The 17,520-nt window shown below is 46.4% G+C and overlaps 1 protein-coding gene across 1 annotated transcript in view; it reads right to left on the bottom strand.

Moving 5' to 3' along the window:
- TMEM132D (transmembrane protein 132D) overlaps positions 1-17,520 on the bottom strand; it is a 196,019-nt gene that overhangs the window by 62,198 nt on the left and 116,301 nt on the right. The window contains exon 4 of the mRNA XM_014887575.2: positions 12,054-12,237. Within this exon, the coding sequence (XP_014743061.2) occupies positions 12,054-12,237 (184 nt within the window). The remainder of the gene's footprint in view (positions 1-12,053; positions 12,238-17,520) is intronic.

The raw sequence follows: 17,520 nt of genomic DNA, 5'->3' as shown, positions 1-17,520 counted from the left end.
AATCTGTTTTAGTCTCCCCAGGCTCCAGCTGACTGGCTTTGCTAATACCAGACTATTTCTCATTACTGATTGGTATTTAATTTGCAGATCCTCTGCTCAACAAAGATAAAAGGTCGATGCTCAGATTAACATATGGAACTCCTACTTATTGTTAAAGATTTTAGGCAGATGATCTGTGCTCCTTGTCTGTGCTCTGTGAAAGTTCCATTCACTTGGAACTACACAGTTTCTGAAGATATTGTATCAGCCACCTGCCAAATACATGGTGAATAGAGTAAAAAAAGTTATTTTATTATGGTAGACACCTCATTTAATTGATTTTCAAGAATAATCATTTTAAACTAAGCAGTAAATGGTCTCAAGAAAACTCCTTTTAATTCAGCAATGCAGGAACGCTTTGATTCGTTAAACCAAGGCAAAACAAAAACCTGCAGGAAACTGCAGAAAAGAAAGGAAAATCTAAGGCTGAAATTCTTCTATGCAAAGTATTCATGCACAGCCTGCCAACCACAATGGAAATCCAGTTCAAGGACAGAATTTGGTCCAAAGGGATGAATTTTCAAAGGACTCTGCTTTCCCCTTGCACCCAGCTTTGTGCAGGGGGTCCCTGAGCCAGGCACTGCACAGGGACAGTTCCTATTCTGCTGCAGGAATGGAGGCTCTGGGACAGGGCAGGGCATTTCCTGATCCCCCAGAAAATGGATTTCACATGTCCTGAGTGCCCCAATCTATTCCCCAGTGATGCTGAAGAGAAACACTGCCCACCTTCACCTCTGCTTTATAAGATGCAGAGAGGTTTATATTTATATTTATATTTATATTTATATTTATATTTATATTTATATTTATATTTATATTTATATTTATATTTATATTTATATTTATATAATCAGGATGTTTCCAGGTCACAGGTCATGCCCTCTGGATCCTTCAGCCTGTGGTCACTCAGTTCTGTGAGTGCCAACAGCCCTGCCCTGCTCCCCAAATCTCTGCAGCCAAATGTAAGCCTTGAATGCCAGCCCACAGGGGGTGCTGGGGGAGCCCCATCCCCAAAATTCTGATCCCAGATAATCCATTGCCAGTGCAGACTGCCAGTACCTGACAGCATCAGTGACCACAGCAATTACACAGGCACTAGGATCTGCTTTGTGACTGAATACACACATGGCAATCCACACTTTTTTAAAAACGAGAAGAAATAATTTACAAATCAATAGTAATATCCACAGGCTGAGACACTGAGCTTGCCTCTTTGCTGAGGCATGAGCAGTAAAATTCAGTCTCCTGTGAGTGCATCAAACCTGCCCTGGTGAACAGAATTTCTGATTTTACCAACAATGCACCAGCCCTGCCTCTCTGAGCAATTACACACAGAGCCACCAAGACAGAACTCCTGTGCAGAGAGATGGATGAGTTTCTTTTTATTCCCTTTTCTCTAAATACACCTGGATTAAACTAATAGATGACAAATGCCTTTCTTTCCTTGGCCCTCCCTTTCCCCTCCTCACACTCCCTTTCCCCTTTAGATGTGACTCAGAAGGAAATCTCCCACAAGCCAAGGTTGCATTAAAGGTTTTGTGCTTTGCAGACAAAATTCAGAAAAATATTAAATCCTCCTGGTTTAGTCCCAGAAACAAATTAAAAAACCAGCAAATACAGAGACAGCTTTGAAGCTCAGTTCATGTTTTCCTATAGAAGGCCTCTAGCAAGAAACAATAGAAATGAAACTCCCACATGAAGGAAAACAACCAACTTCAATCCTTTAAAATCATTTTGAAGATCACCTGGTGATCTTTTCATCCACTTCTCCACGGATAGCCAGGGCAGAAGCAGGACATCAATCTCCTCACATGAACACTTGTGGAATGGGAATGGTTCTGTCTCAGGTGGCTCCAAAAACGAGCTGATGTTGAGTCTGCTCAGGAAAATCAGTTCAACAGGCCTGGGACTCACAGCTCTTCTGCTGATACCTTTATTAATGAGCTTATTTTCATTTCTTTCCAGTGAATTCTGAAAATCAATCCTTTTGTCAAATGCCTTGTGAACAGCTTGCATGAGGGCAGCTGCAAATAATTTCTGCAGCCTTAAAGAATTGTGGTCACCCAATCCTGTGCTCCTCTTGTGCCATAAATAATTCCATTTGCCCAATGGTGAGGACTTCTCCAACAAACACGATTTCTGCAGGCAAGGTGTGAAAGGTTCATTTGCCTTTCCCTCCAGAAGGCAGAGAACGGATGTGGAAAGAGAACCAGACAGACATGAAAAGAAACAACAAAACAAAAGCTGCTCTTTGGCCACGGAGAGATCAGCCTTTCCTTAAATAAAACCAATCAGAGCCCATTTACAGAGTTTTCTGTCACTGCCTTCAGGGCCACAGTGACAGGTAAAATGCTCACTTCACGTACAGGACTAACAATTTGTTTTCCACAGGGGTTTTTCATAGGTTGAATTTGAATTTATTTGTCAAATGCCTGCAGTGGAACATCAAAGTGCAGCTCAAAGCAGAGCTGCTGCTCCAGCCCTTCCATGGCGTTGGTGTCACCAGCCTGCTCTACCCAAGGCTAAGCACCTCAAACACTTACACAACTGTTCTTCTTTGCATTAGGACTTTTAAAACCAGGAAATAAGTTAAATGCTTTCTTCCAGCTATCTGTCCGTGAACCAAGTCTTGATTGAATCCATTTAAGATAAAAAAAAGAAAGAATGAGAGGAGATAAGAGTTCAGGGGCAGGTATTTCTAAATGTCACTGCTAACAGAGCATACTGCAGCCCTCCCTGTCCCTCCCTACCACCCCACGTCCCTTCTGTGCACCAACTGCCATCGCTAAAGGAATTTCACAAATACACATTTTTCTACTGGAAGAGGTGACTTTTGAAAGGTCATGGCTGAGCATCCTTTCCTCTCTCAGGGGTGCTGCAAACCAGGTAAAGGTGACCACGAGCAGGTTCACAGGTGATGCTCACAAAGACTGAAGTGGGATCAAATTCAGCTCCATCCAGGAAGGCTGGGGGAGCTTCCCAGCAGAGGGCAGGATTATGAGAAAGCATTAAAGACAAGGCAGTAAAACCTCCTTGATCTGCCCTAAGAGATCCCTGACAATGCTTCCTCCTACAGTGTTAATCTGGATTATTGGGATGTATGGAAATGAAAGGAAAATATTTTGTGCAGGAATTTCCCAATCTTTTCCAGCCATTAGCCCAGTTCTTTATGATTTCCAGCCCCAAATATGAACAAAACTTCCTTTTTTTTCCTGAGACTGAACCTCATTCTCAGCTGCTGGGATGCCTGAAATGGGAATTTTGATGTGCACTGCAGAACCACTGCCTCAGGTAATTAATTGGGCTGAGTTTATCCTGGGAGAAGAATCACTTCTTCCACCTTTCCCTTTCCACATCTTACTCTGAAATAGGAATGTCACCAGAAGAAGCTAACGTGGCAGATCCTCCTGGGATGGAAGAGGTGAGATCCCAGCAGGGACAGCAGCATGCTCTGAGCACAGGGATTTCTTAAAAACAAAACACAAAAAAGCTGCCAGGCTGGACATCCCCACATTTCCGTGTCAGACAGTGAGAAACAGCTGAACTATTGTGAAATAATGAAGGTTTTGGCTTTTTTGCCCCCCCCACGTGTGAGTTTATTGCTCAGAATCCTCCTCAGCAGGTCTCATAATCACAGTGTCCTGAATTGTTTCTTCAAGCTCCCTGCACACCTGAGCAGGCACTCTGCACTCCTGGAGCCTGCTCAGGTATAATTACATATATATATATATATATATAAAATATATTAGCATTGTATTGAGCCCAGCCCACGCAGCTGAAACCAGAGCCCTGCTGCTGTGGACACTGCACATTAATTATAAATTTAAAGCAGCCTCTCCTCAGAATGAGGATGATTTAATAAGGCTGTGGAGACAGATGGAAAGGAAAGTAAAACTGGAGCAAGGGAAGGAATCATCTTCAAACTCTCAGAATAATCCACTCCTGTTCTGGCTGAACACCAACACCACACTTCCTCATTCTTTCCATTCTTCCCACTTTAATGGGGACAAGGGAAATTAGAAATGAAGAAAACTGGAACTGGACTTTTGCTTCCTCCTGAAGACTTCCCACTCTAGGAGCTGAGTGAGACAAAGCTCAGAATCAATTCAGAAAGCCAAGTCTAAAAAATGCAAGTTTTCTACAATAACTCATTTGACAGACCACAGAACAAAAAAACCACATCCACAAACTATGAAATTTAACTCTGGATTTTAGTGCATCTGCTCAGCCCAGTGCCCAGAGGAGAGCTGTGCTTTCCTGGGTGCAGCTGCAGTACAGATCTGTTCTTCCTGCTCCTGTTCAGGACAAAATTAGATGTATACTTTTACATATTTTTACATATGTTCAGCTTTTTTCCTCTCTGTTTTAAGTGTTGAAATGCTTTGTTTTCTCCCTCATGTCTAAGCTTTTCATTTTTTTTTTTTTTTTTGGTGGTTCCTGTTATCTCCTTATCAGCAAAGAGGAATATCCATATATTAGATTGTACCCAGTTCTGACAAGGAAACTTAACTCCATTTTCTGGCATCTTTTTAAGATCAAAGAGAAAATACACATGTGAAGACAACACACCTTCACTCCACTGAAACAGGGAGAATTGTTTTTAAATTCAAAGCTGGTTTACCTCACAAATATTACAACCAGAATTTGGAATTTTTACCCGGAATTACAATGAAAAGTCTCATCACTGTAGTGTATTGTCTTTCTTTATGAAAATATGGAGCTTTCATATTTCTAGATAACAATTATTTGGTTTTACAGCCAGTTGGAACATTTGAAAGTCCACCAAGTTATTTTCAAATTGCCAGGACTGATTTTCAGGCCAGGTATGGAATGGTTTAAATATTGATACTCCTCCCTCTGTTTGGAGCTGATGGGTTTAAGGAAATAGAAGTTTAGAATTGCAGGAAAAAGTCACTTTGAACTGTAACTCCTGTGTCTCCAGGGGAGTAATTCTGCAGAATCCCACTCCAGGGCAGCGATTCTGTTATTTTAGGACAGAACTACCAGTAAATGGTGTGAAAAAGAACCAGACTTTTTTTTTATTTAACATTTACATTTCTTGTACGCCTATAATTTAGTCTCTTTAAATGTCAAGCTTTTTAAAAATGAGCACTTTCCACATGTTGACGTTGTTGTTTTTTTTTTTTTTGTATTCTCCTCACAATTAGAAATGAGATCAGCAGTTCTAAAACAACATTAGGTTTATTCCAAAACCTCAGCTGTACACATTTCCTCTTTTACTTTTTCCTCATCCCTTCTTGGAAGGTCACAATAAAATGAGACAGATGTGCTGCTCCAAAATCTGTTTTCAGGAAACATTGAATGGTGAGATGTTCACTCTGGCAGTTTGGGTCCCTGACATTTCCCTTTAGCAAATCCCTGCTCCTCTTCTGCCAGGTGAGCAGGACCCTGCTCCACAGGGGCTGTGCTTGTGCCTTGCTGAGCCCAGCCCAGCTGAGCCCAGCCTAGATGAGCCCAGCCCTGCTGAGCCCAGCCTAGATGAGCCCAGCCCTGCCGAGCCCTGTCCTGCATAGCTTTGAGACAATATATATATATAAAAAATCTATTTTATTATATATTTATATATTTATAAATAAAAATATAAAAATCCTGCCGGTGTTTGCCCCCAGGGCTGTCCCTGCCACAGCCACTCAGCCTCAGGTGGCTCTGCCTCCTCCTTTTTAACCCTTTCTGGGACCGTGCCACTGCTCCTTTTCCACGGGCAGGTGATGAAGGGAACCAGGGAAGGGAGCTGGGTGCACAATGGCCCCAAAAAAAGGAATTATTGCTGTTGTTGTTGTTGTTGTTGTTGTCACCCAGCTCTGCAGCAGCTCCACAGGCACAGGTAACCCCAAAGGTGACACAGCAACTCTGGGGACACTGAGCACCCAGAGGTGACACAGCCACAGCAGCTCTGGGGACACTGGGCACCCAAAGGTGACACAGCCACAGCAGCTCTGGGGACACTGAGCACCCAAAGGTGACACAGCCACAGCAGCCCTGGGGACACTGAGCACCCACAGGTGACACAGTCACAGCAGCTCTGGGGACACTGAGCACCCAGAGGTGACACAGTCACAGCAGCTCTGGGGACACTGAGCACCCAGAGGTGACACAGCCACAGCAGCTCTCAAGCTCCATGGATATTCAGCCCCCCAAAGGTGACACTCTAGGGCTGCCACTTTTCTGAGTCCTGGTCACTGCTCCCCCACTGTCCCTGCTCCTCTGACTGCCACCCTGCCTCTGCCACACTTCACACAGGGAAAGGAATTCTTAAAAGTGGCTGGAAGAAAGATGGCAAAGTCAGGGAATAATTCTCTTAATTGACTACTCCTCTTACTACTTGTAATCTAGAGGAAATCTAATTAATTCTACATGAAGAACCACTATTCTGTGGTGAAGTGTAATTCCTGATCTCTGGGGCTTCAGCTTACCACTTGTCAAATTATCCAATTACACACTTGTTAAAATCCATTTTGGGGAGATTTTCATGGCTTGTAAATAAATAATTTCAAAATCTTAAATCCCCAGAAAGAAAAAAAAAAAAAAAAAGTAAAGAAAGAGAATAAAAGGAAAGAAAGAAAAAAAATTGAAGCCCCCAGCCCCCAAAGAGTACCTCAAATTAGGAAACATATCTAAAAATAATGTCACTCCCACACTGCACAGATTAATTAACAAGCTCTGCAATACAAATCCTTCCAGTGGAAGGTGTCTGAGCACGAGAACCATTCCATCAGGGAGGGTTCTGGACCCAGGCAAAGCTGGGGGAGCCACAGCCAGTGAGGCAATCTGCTCCTCTGGGCTGCCACAGCAATATTCCAGGATCAGGCTGACACAATATCCCAGAAATAACCCAGGAAAAATCTGGGTTTTTACTGCTCTCAGTAATGACCCAAGTTTGCTGCCAGTATCAGCTGGGAAGGCATTGCCAATACAGAAGTTTGAACTATTAAATAGAAGCAACAGGTAAACCCAAGGATTCAGAAAAAAGAAAAGAAATGAAATGCAGCCACAGTGAGACGTTTAATGCTGGGGGCTGACAGAATTTCAGCCATCAGGGAAGAGATCTCCAGTCTGAAAGAGCAGAGCAGCAGAAAGGTCTGGATGCAGCTGAGTCCCAGGACAAGCCCTGCAGAGAACCAGCCCTGACCAGCTCAACAAAACCCCAAAAACAGAATCAAACCCTGGAATTCATCCCCTGAGACACAGAACAAAACATTTCCAGGACATAAACACTGGGACAACAATGGCAAGGGCCATTATCTGCTGTGCTGACATCATCTGGGATGTCTCTTTTCATGAAAGGTGCCTCAAAATCAGAACTGGTGGGTGCTGAGACATTACTGGGAGAATGGCAACTCTGTTTTATGGTGTGGAATGTTAAGTCCTTGACCTGTCTGATTTCAGGAAGCAGCAGGATCTATTTCTGAAATGAAAATGGTTGCTGGCAATATCACAATGATCCAAAGGTTTCTACTCCTTTCTTAGGAGTAGATTTCATCTGTGATTCACTAATCATTTTGATTTAAAAAGGCTCCTTTTCAGCACTGGGTAACGTTTTAATTAAATATTTGAAAACTTGCCGAATACTGTAATTGCAATTTAAAAGCTATGAATTAGGAAGGTAAAAGCTTTTATCTACTCTCTAGACATCTTTTTCTTTTTTCATAAAGCTGTCAGTGGAAGTCTTTAGGAATATTCCCTCATTGAATGTGAATAGGACAGAGGGTTCTGGCTGATGTGATCCTGCACTTCTCAGCTGCCAGGCAGAACTCAGGCAGCTCCCAGCCAAAAGCACATCCCCCTGAAATCAATCTCTACATCCTCACAAGGGGGGAGAGCCACCTGTCAGAAAAGCACAGATTTCACCCCAAAAGCACCCTGAGGGTCAGGTCAGAGGGTGGATGGGGAGAGGAGGCTGCCAAGGCCCCAGGATCCCATTCCAGCAGCCCACTGGGAATCCTGGCTAAGCCTGAGCTGCACTCCCAGCCTGTAGCAGAACATGAGCAGCACATTTTAACCATGAAATGTGCCAGCCACGTGTATTTCTAAGGGCATTTCTAGGGGTATTTATAAAACCCACCAGGGACAGCCACTGCCATGACAGCTGATCCCTGTAATTATTAGAAATAATTGTAATACAAAAAAGTTTCCTTTATAATAAATAGCCTCTTTACTGCCACAGTTGATTTTATTTATTTACCTGCTCTGCTTATCCAGCTCCTCATGCTGATGCTATGAACAGTTTACTTCCTGCCAACATATTCGTTAAAGTTTTAAAAAGAACATCAGGAGCAGGATGAAACAATGAATTATCTAAAAGGAATAATGTTAAATTGGTCTGGAGGTTTTGGATACAATTTATTTAATATGACTGCCAGAAACAGGATTTCTCAGAAGCCAAAATGTGTCTAATGGGTGTGAGGACAGAGCACGTTCCTTGGCAAGAGGAGAAGGGGTTCAGGGTCAGCCTTGCTGTGATAATGACTGGGATGTACCAAAACAGAGCTTTGAACCAAACACCATTTAAAACACGAGCTTTGTTACATGCTGTGCATTATAACAGATTCCTGTTCAACAAATGAACACCTTCACCCTTTACAGCTGCTGATGAACCTGGCCTCACAGAACAAACCTTCCCCCTGCTTCACACAGTCCCAGCTGGGCTGGCACTGCAATGGTGGCACTGCAGGAATTGCAATGGTGGCAGTGCAGGAACTGCAGTGGTGGCACCGCAGGAATTGCAATGGTGGCACTGCAGGAACTGCAGTGGTGGCAGTGCAGGAATTGCAGTGGTGGTGTTGCAGGAATTGCAGTGGTGGTGTTGCAGGAATTGCAGTGGTGGCAGGGCAGGAATTGCAGTGGTGGCATTGCAGGAATTGCAGTGGTGGCACTGCAGGAATTGCAGTGGTGGCACTGCAGGAATTGCAATGGTGGCACTGCAGGAACTGCAGTGGTGGTGTTGCAGGAATTGCAGTGGTGGCATTGCAGGAATTGCAGTGCTGGCAGTGCAGGAATGCTCACAGTGGTGGGGAAGGCTCTGTTCCTTCCTCCATCCTCCCCTGCAGGCTGCTGACCCCCAGGAGCTGCAGGACCAGGGGACCCTCCCTCCTCCCTGCAGCTCCCCAGCTTTGTGCAGCCCCTTGCCCTGGCAGGACAGCCAGCTCAGCCTGCCCCGGGTGCCAGCAGCTTTTCAGAGCCCAGCAGGGACAGCCACCCAGGCTGGGGGACAATTCTGTGTCCCCACTGGAGCCTGGGTGCTGCCAGGGGCGGGCTGGGCTGGGCACTGACCCTGCCCAAGGCTCTCACTAAGCAGGGCTCTGCTCCCAGGCTTTGATTTAATCCTCAGTGCTCCCTCAGTGCCTCACAGGCTGATGCTGCAGTGCTGGAGGATAAATCACGGGCCCAAGCAGAGACAGTGGGAGCTGGAACAAGCTGTAATTCACTGCTCTCCATCCTCCTGTGCCTGCTGAAATACAGGGATGGCAGCTTGTCTGGGGTTCCTGTCTCTGCCAAGCACACTGCAACCTCACCACTGGGCCTTTCATTAAGTCTCAAATCCCATCTAGTACACATAATATAATAAATCACATACTCTGGTATTAACTTGCTGATTTGGAAATCTAAAAGATGTGGGTGGACAACAATTTATCAAAAACTGGAGGTTGTGAACCTTCAACCTTTTCAAGAAATTTCTGAAGGGACGCTGAGCATTCTGCAGACACTTTTTCCTATATTATAGGAGAAAGTGAAGTTAACTCACTAATCTAATAATAAATTTATCAACCCTGGCACAGCATCTCATCCTGTGCTGCCAGGAATGAGAAAAAAACCTTGGAGAAAAGCAAGGTGGGTGCAGCAAGTGTCCCAAAAACTGCAGCAGCAGCAGAAGCAGGAGCAGCACTGTCCCTGGCCCCTGATGCCAATGTATACATTGAAATATTTTCATTGCTGCATTTTGTAACTCAAGAAATCAGGAACATCTGACTTGGCCAATCTTCTGCTTTACAATTTACAAATCCATGAGGGTGAGCAGAAAGGACGAGGGGATGCAGAGGTGGCATGTGCCAGTCTTTAAAAAAAAAAAAAAAACAAAGCTCTTCCTGATGTGAAAGCATTAAAATTGTTCTTTTTAAAGATTAACCTGTAATGGAAAAATACTCAACAGCATTTCTGTTTGGTGCTTCTGTACACGAAATTACATGTTCTGCTAAGAAGCCCAGTAAAAAACGATCCCAAATTACCCCTGTGTCTCCAAAACCAGAGAAATAACATCACACATTATTTTCACTGTGCTTCTTCCTAAATGGAAGAGGAGAACTATTTTTTAATTTTATTTTAAATTTGCAAATTACCAGCAGCTTTTCATGGACTCCAGGGAAAACTGAAGTATCAAACTAATCAAAGTTAGACTCCTCCAAAGGGCTGCACCTGAATGATCATTTCCTCAGCACGAAGTGAAGCATGACAAACATCTGGGGGTTTGTAACACCCTGGAGCTGCTTCCCTGCATGTGCCAGTGGTGCAGGGACTGCTGCCATTTATCTCTGCCTGCCCTGTCCCATTGTCCCCAAGCTGCAAATGCCATTTCCTGAGAATTGCCAGCCTGCACGTGCCCCTGGAGCACACAGCTCTGTGCTGCTGCAGAACGGCCTTTCCTTCATCTTTAATGGAAATTAAGAGAGTGAGCTGGTTTGTGGCCATTGCCAGCAGAATCTATTTTTGTTCTCAGGAGTTATATTTTGCCACTATATCACTTGATAATAAAGCAATCACAGTCCTGGGCACCCGTGAGCACAACTGTGGTTTTGTGCCACCACTGGGGAGGAAAAGCTTTTATCTTTCCAATTAATGCATGGAGAGAACAGAAACCCCAACATCTCAGATTGCATAAATGTGATCCTTCAGCCTTAACCCTGAGCAGCCCAGAGCTGCTGTGGCTGCAGCCCCAACCCAGAACATTCTGGAATGTGGGAAAGCCTCTCCCCCTGGCAGCACAGACCTGCAGTGCTCAGCAGGAGGAGCAGCCATGCACAGGGGTGACACAGCTCCCGTTTGTGAGACTGCCCCAATTTCAGCTCTGAGACACACCTTGGCACTGAAGGCACGAGCCACCACAGGAGAAAAACGTGCTTTTGGTAAAATAAAGAATCACAATACCTAAGAAGTTCAAAAGTTGGTAAATATAAATAAGAACAGCCAGTTCTGTGAGTCTGAAAGTGCAGAAAACACCTTCAGTCTCCAGTAATGGCATAATTAACTTGCTATCACCAGGCAAACATCCAGGTTACATTTTTTTTAAATGCTCTGAGATTGATTTTTGGTTTTCTTTCAGCACTAAATAATAATGTGTCAATATTGTCTAATAGATTGCCTAAGAACAGAAATGAGGCACAGCCAGGCCTCACACAAGTGTGCTTCAATGCACAGATTTCTGACTGTACTTGAAATATGGGTATCAGGTTTTTTTAGGTTAAGAACAAGGCTAAAGGATCAGGCAATTTTCAAGTCCAATTTTTTCACTGTGACCACGGGGCAACCTGTTTGAATAGTTTCTGTAGCACACACGGTTGGGTACATTCTGCATTTTGTGCTGCCCAGCTAATTAAAAGTTACTCGGAGTTCGTGCCATTCCTTTCCTTTCCTTTCTCACTCTCAGGTGGAGATGGAGTCCAAATTCAAACGCAGGGCAGTGTGGGAGCACTCTTGGTTCAGGTCAGAGCTGCACACGATGCCCTGAGTGAGCCAGCACAGCTCGTGCTGCATCCACAGGGAGCTCTGAGCCAGGGAAATCCAGAACTCAGCCTCTGCCCCCCAAAAATCAGTGCAGCAGGCAGAGAGCAGGGTGTGCCTCCCAAGGGAAGCTCTGCTCTCCTTTCACCAGTCACATCTGCCCCTCCAGGTTTCCTTCTGTCCCTCCCTCCCCTCTCAGCTCATCCTTGGCAGCTGCCACACACTGGAGCTGTCAAGTTCTGCAACACTAAAAACCTGCAGAATGTCAAACAATTCCTTACCATAGGCAAAGGGAGAACTCCTACCAGGTCCTTCTGGCTCACGTAGATCTTGGAGATTCCCAGGTCAGATGTGGTGTCTCCAGGATATTCCACCTGCCAGGTGATGAGCTGGGTCTCGGGTAGGTCAGCCAGGTCTTCAATTTCGAAATCAATCTGCATGATTTCAGAGGAAGGACCCTCTGCACTGCAGCAAAGAAAGGGAGAGAAATGTTCATTCACATGAGTGATAAGCCAGCAATAGAATTGCTTTTATATTAATAAAACCTTGGATTAAGGCTCCTTCAAAGAAGGGATTTGGTGGGATGATGGATTCAATAATGAATTCATCATTTGCACTTGTCTTAAGATTTCAGGGTATTCCCCACCAATTTCAGTGGCTCAGCAGCACTTTGTGACATGGATCACTGTGCACTGCTCCACTTCATGGGGGGAGAAACACAACCAGATCAAAGGCAGAACAGAGGCTGAAACCACAGCCTAAACTGACTCCCAGGCCCTCCCTTTAACCAGCACATTTTGTATTCCCTGCCTGGTAAGGAAGCACATGAACAAATGTAAAGGGAATCCCTCCTTGAAAGGAGAAACCACTGCTTCAAAAGTATTTTCTGTTTATTAAAGACAGGCATGGAAGAAAGGTCAGAGCTCAGGATGGGGCCCATGAACAAGGGCAGCAGGGAGCAGAGGATGGGAAAACTCAGAATTAATTTTTGGCTGTGCTGCTACCTTGCTGTGAGCATCAGTGGGAAGCTCCTTCTGTCCTTTGCCAAACCAGGAATTACAGATAATCGAGCTTGTTTTGTGAGAGAGTTACAAAACTGGGATGTTTAATATCAGCCAGCCCTGCCAGGATCCTTGGGCAAAGCTTTACTGGTGGGATATTGTGGCAGCACTGGGGGCACTGGGGCAGCTGCCCAGAGCCTTTAGGAGCTCTCCTTCCTTGGGTCCCACATTTGTGTCACAGCATTCCAAACAGCAGAATGCAGAGAGGGAAGATGGAGAGGGAAGGGATGCAATCCCTGTGAAGTTTGTTATTAAATCAGCTGCTGGAAAAGTGATGAAAATCCCATTGTGTGTCCTGGCAAGGTGAGCTCCCCAGGCCAGGGCCATTGAGAGAGACAAGAAATGACTCCATGTCCTGTGAAGCTGCAGAGGAATGTGGAATTTCTTAGCAGTGCACAAATCCAGGGGACACTGAGAATGCTGAGGCACTGAATGCTGAACCAGCCCCAGAGTTTGTGGGGAGGGGAAGGCAAAGAGCAGAATTGCTTTCAGTGGGGTAATCCTCAAGGAGAGGAAGACTGGCACAGCCCTGGATGTCACAAGGCATTTCTGCTGCAGAGTGCAACTAGGAAAAAAGGGAACATTTCAGCAACTGATTAGAGAATCCCAAAATGCACCCAAACCCCGTTCCAGCTGATGTGGAAAAGTGCTAAAACCAAGGAGACACTTTTATGCAGACCAGTTATGACAAAAGCCCCAGTTTGAGACTCTTCCCAAGATCCTCAGAGATCTCCACTGGGCTGACTAAATTCAGACCTGACCCAATGCTGCTTCTTGAAGAGGCTGATCTGATCTGATCTTTAAAGTTTGTATTTCAGTGGATGCACTGTGCTCTTTCTCTCCTGGACAGAATTTAAAGCGAGCTTTCTGTTTCCAAAACGGAACACATTGTGTTCAATTTCTCATTTCTTCATGCCATAAAAAAAAAAAAAAAAAAAAAAAAAAAAAAAAAAAAAAAAAAAAAAAAGCGCATGGTTTCTAAACCAGCCCTGAATGCAGTCTCGTTTCACGCTGACCTAGGTGGGATCAGGAGCTGCTTTATGCAGCTGTGACTATTGAATAATCTCAGTTCCCTTAATTGTGTGAGCAGGAACGGGCAGTGCACTGCCTGTAAACCCCTGGCACAGAGCCTGCTTTGTGCAGTGTGTTCTACCCCAGCTCCCGTGTTTGAAGAGCTCATTGAATCTTCACACAATCAACCTGGGGCTGGGATTCTGTTTTTCTCTCTGCATTAGTGCCTGGGTCACAGGGGCAGGGGGCACTGAGGGCACAGTGCCAGCCCTTGGAAACACCAAAACACTCTCAAAAAAAGGCAAACCCCCGCGTCTTTTCCAGGTATGTTGGAGATGAGGAGAAAAGCAGCGACTGGGACAGAGTAAAACAAAGGAGTGGAAGGCAGGGAAAAGATGAGGAGAGAGAAGTGGAGCACATTGATGAACTCCAGCTCCCACTGGCACAGCTACAGGAACCCCAAAGGCACAGAAATATTTATTTTAGGTTCTCCTTCAAAGCAGGTATTGGAATGAAGAATTTCTTGTAGCAAAAACCCACACCTTGCTCCCAGCTACCAATAGACAGAAATCATTTGAACTAGTTCCTCTTAAAAATGCTCAACTCCTCCAAGAGAGAAGATAACAACACACCACAAAAATCAGTAAGAATCTCATCCCTGCTGCTACAGATGTATTTAAAAATGTGAAAGTATTGCACGACCTATGATCAGACCCAGGCTGTCAGCACCAGGTCACTTTGTTCAATCACTTTACTCATCACTAACCATGTCAGTCCTCCCACATCCCATGGATCCCAAATCTGCACTCTCCCTAAGCTGAATGCAGCAACTGAGGTTTTTCAAAAGAGAAATAAGGCAAAAAGTTACCTTTCAGAAAATACAGCTGAAAAACATAAATGGAGAAATTTGCACAAGTGATATTCACCCGTGGAGTTCAGTCACATTAAAATATTTATGGCTTTTCTGTTCAAGTCAGGCCTGATGTTAAAATGAGGATATTTCTCCTGGGTATTCATTCAGGCCCTGCTCCCTGGAATGCTGCAGTGCCCAGTCCACTCTGTGCTCACACAGAGCAGCAGCTTGTCCCTGCTAACATTAACCCATCACTGGCCAGGCTGCAGCAGCCCTGACAGAGCAGAATGGGAGGTGACATGGGCAGGAAGTGGAGGATGGACAAACCCAGAGGGTCACTACAGCAATTCAGGCTGAGGTGAAGAGTGGCTGAAGTAAAACAGGTCTTGGTGCTGATTTAAAGTCAGATCCCTCACCTGGGGGTTGCTGTTTGCAGGTGAGAGCTCTGTGAGCTCACTGTGGTGCCAATAAACTCCTCATGAGCAGAGCCCTGCTGAGCTCTGTGCCAGGCACACACAGCATCTCAGCCTGAACTGAAGGCAAGGATGATTAAAAAAAAACCCCAAAATTCACTGAAATGGAGCAGTCAGGTCTTTCCTTCTGCCAGCCAGGACAGCACAGACAGCTTTGTTCTGTATTTCTTCATCTGCCTTCTATTCCCTAACAAGAGATCATGCAGCCCTTACAAAATGAACAACAATGGGGAGCTGTGTGCTGTCTCCAGGGGAGCATTTCCTGCCTCCACAGGGCCATCCTGCACCTGCTGCTCTGACACAGACAAAATATTTCATACCAAAACCCTCTCCTGCCATTTCAGCCCGGGACTGGCTGACTCCGACAGGGGCTGTGCCTTGGCCAGTGCTGACACCTCTGCTGTGACATCCCATTTCTTCAGAGACACAGCCACTGATGTCACAACCTGCAAGGCACAGCTTGGAAGGAGAGACCTGGTGATGCAGGGACAGCCCCTGGATGGGGCAGGGATGCAGGAGCAGTCCCTGGATGTGGCAGGGATGCAGGGACAGCCCTGGATGTGGCAGTGATGCAGGGACAGCCCCTGGATGTGGCAGTGATGCAGGGACAGCCCCTGGATGTGGCAGTGATGCAGGGACAGCCCCTGGATGTGGCAGGGATGCAGGGACAGCCCCTGGATGTGGCAGGGATGCAGGGACAGCTCTGGATGTGGCAGTGGTGCAGGGACAGCCCTGGATGTGGCAGTGGAGGAGGGACAGCCCTGGATGTGGCAGTGGAGGAGGGACAGCTCTGGATGTGGCAGTGGAGGAGGGACAGCCCTGGATGTGGCAGTGATGCAGGGACAGCCCCTGGATGTGGCAGGGATGCAGGGACAGCTCTGGATGTGGCAGTGGTGCAGGGACAGCCCTGGATGTGGCAGTGATGCAGGGACAGCCCCTGGATGTGGCAGGGATGCAGGGACAGCTCTGGATGTGGCAGGGATGCAGGGACAGCCCCTGGATGGGGCAGGGATGCAGGGACAGCTCTGGATGTGGCAGTGGTGCAGGGACAGCCCTGGATGTGGCAGTGGAGGAGGGACAGCCCTGGATGTGGCAGTGGTACAGGGACAGTCCCTGGATGTGGCAGGGATGCAGGGACAGCCCCTGGATGTGGCAGGGATGCAGGGAAGGGACAGCCCTGGATGTGGCAGGGATGCAGGGACAGCCCTGGATGTGGCAGGGATGCAGGGACAGCCCTGGATGTGGCAGGGATGCAGGGACAGCTCTGGATGTGGCAGGGATGCAGGGACAGCCCTGGATGGGGCAGTGATGCAGGGACAGCCCTGGATGTGGCAGTGATGCAGGGACAGCCCTGGATGTGGCAGTGATGCAGGGACAGCCCTGGATGTGGCAGTGATGCAGGGACAGCTCTGGATGTGGCAGTGATGCAGGGACAGCTCTGGATGTGGCAGGGATGCAGGGACAGCCCCTGGATGTGGCAGTGGTGCAGGGACAGCCCTGGATGTGGCAGTGGTGCAGGGACAGCCCCTGGATGTGACAGTGGTGCAGGGATGCTCAGGATCCCACCCTGGCTGTGCCACCAGCTGTGACCTCTGCGTGATGCTCCCAACACCAAACTCCTTCTGCAGCTCCCCAGAGCACCCCTGGAATGTTCTCCTAACAAAATGTACAAAACTCCACCACGGCTGGAGCAGCCTAAAGCCTTGAATATGCAAATGGGATGTGTCAGAGGAAAGTTAATGAAAGAGCCTAAGGGAGAGGAGAGGAAATTTCATTCTCTTCCACCTCCACAAACGTGCCCAGCACATCTCCTGCAGGCACCACAAGAGTCTGGTCTGAAATGCTGCAAGGACCGGGGCAAGAGGTGGAAGAGCAGAGCTCAGGAAAGGAAGAAATGTTTCCAGGAGAACTGGGAAACCTTTCCAGCACGAGGGAAGGGTGGCAGCAGCACAGCTGAGCCCAGGAGGGGTTTGTGAAAACCATTAGTCCCGTGTCACAGGAGAGAAAATGAAACTGAAAATTACTTTCCCATAAAAAGAGGGGATGAGATGATTCATGCACCACGAAGTGGGGACAGGTGGCATTTCAGAAAGAAGGGAATTTTGGGGGTAAAAGTGAGGTCACGTGCTGTGTTGTCACACAGACGAAACCACCAAGTTTCCTTCCCTGAGTGGGAGGAATCATCAACCCAGAGCAGTGTAGGATAAATGCCTAAAAAGCACAAGCGTTGCCATGTTGTAGCAAAGCTCTGTATTTAAAAAAAAAAACATTTCATTTCTGCTCCAGATTCTGTTTCAAACGAAAAACGAAATCTTTTCCCATGGTACCTTCTCTGGAATGTAAACAATTC

This window comes from Sturnus vulgaris, chromosome 19 (genome assembly GCF_052056855.1).
Source record: "Sturnus vulgaris isolate bStuVul1 chromosome 19, bStuVul1.hap1, whole genome shotgun sequence".
Lineage (NCBI taxonomy): Eukaryota > Metazoa > Chordata > Aves > Passeriformes > Sturnidae > Sturnus > Sturnus vulgaris.
The sequence above is the reverse complement of the archived record's forward strand: the minus strand, read 5'-3'. Positions and strand labels throughout refer to the sequence as shown.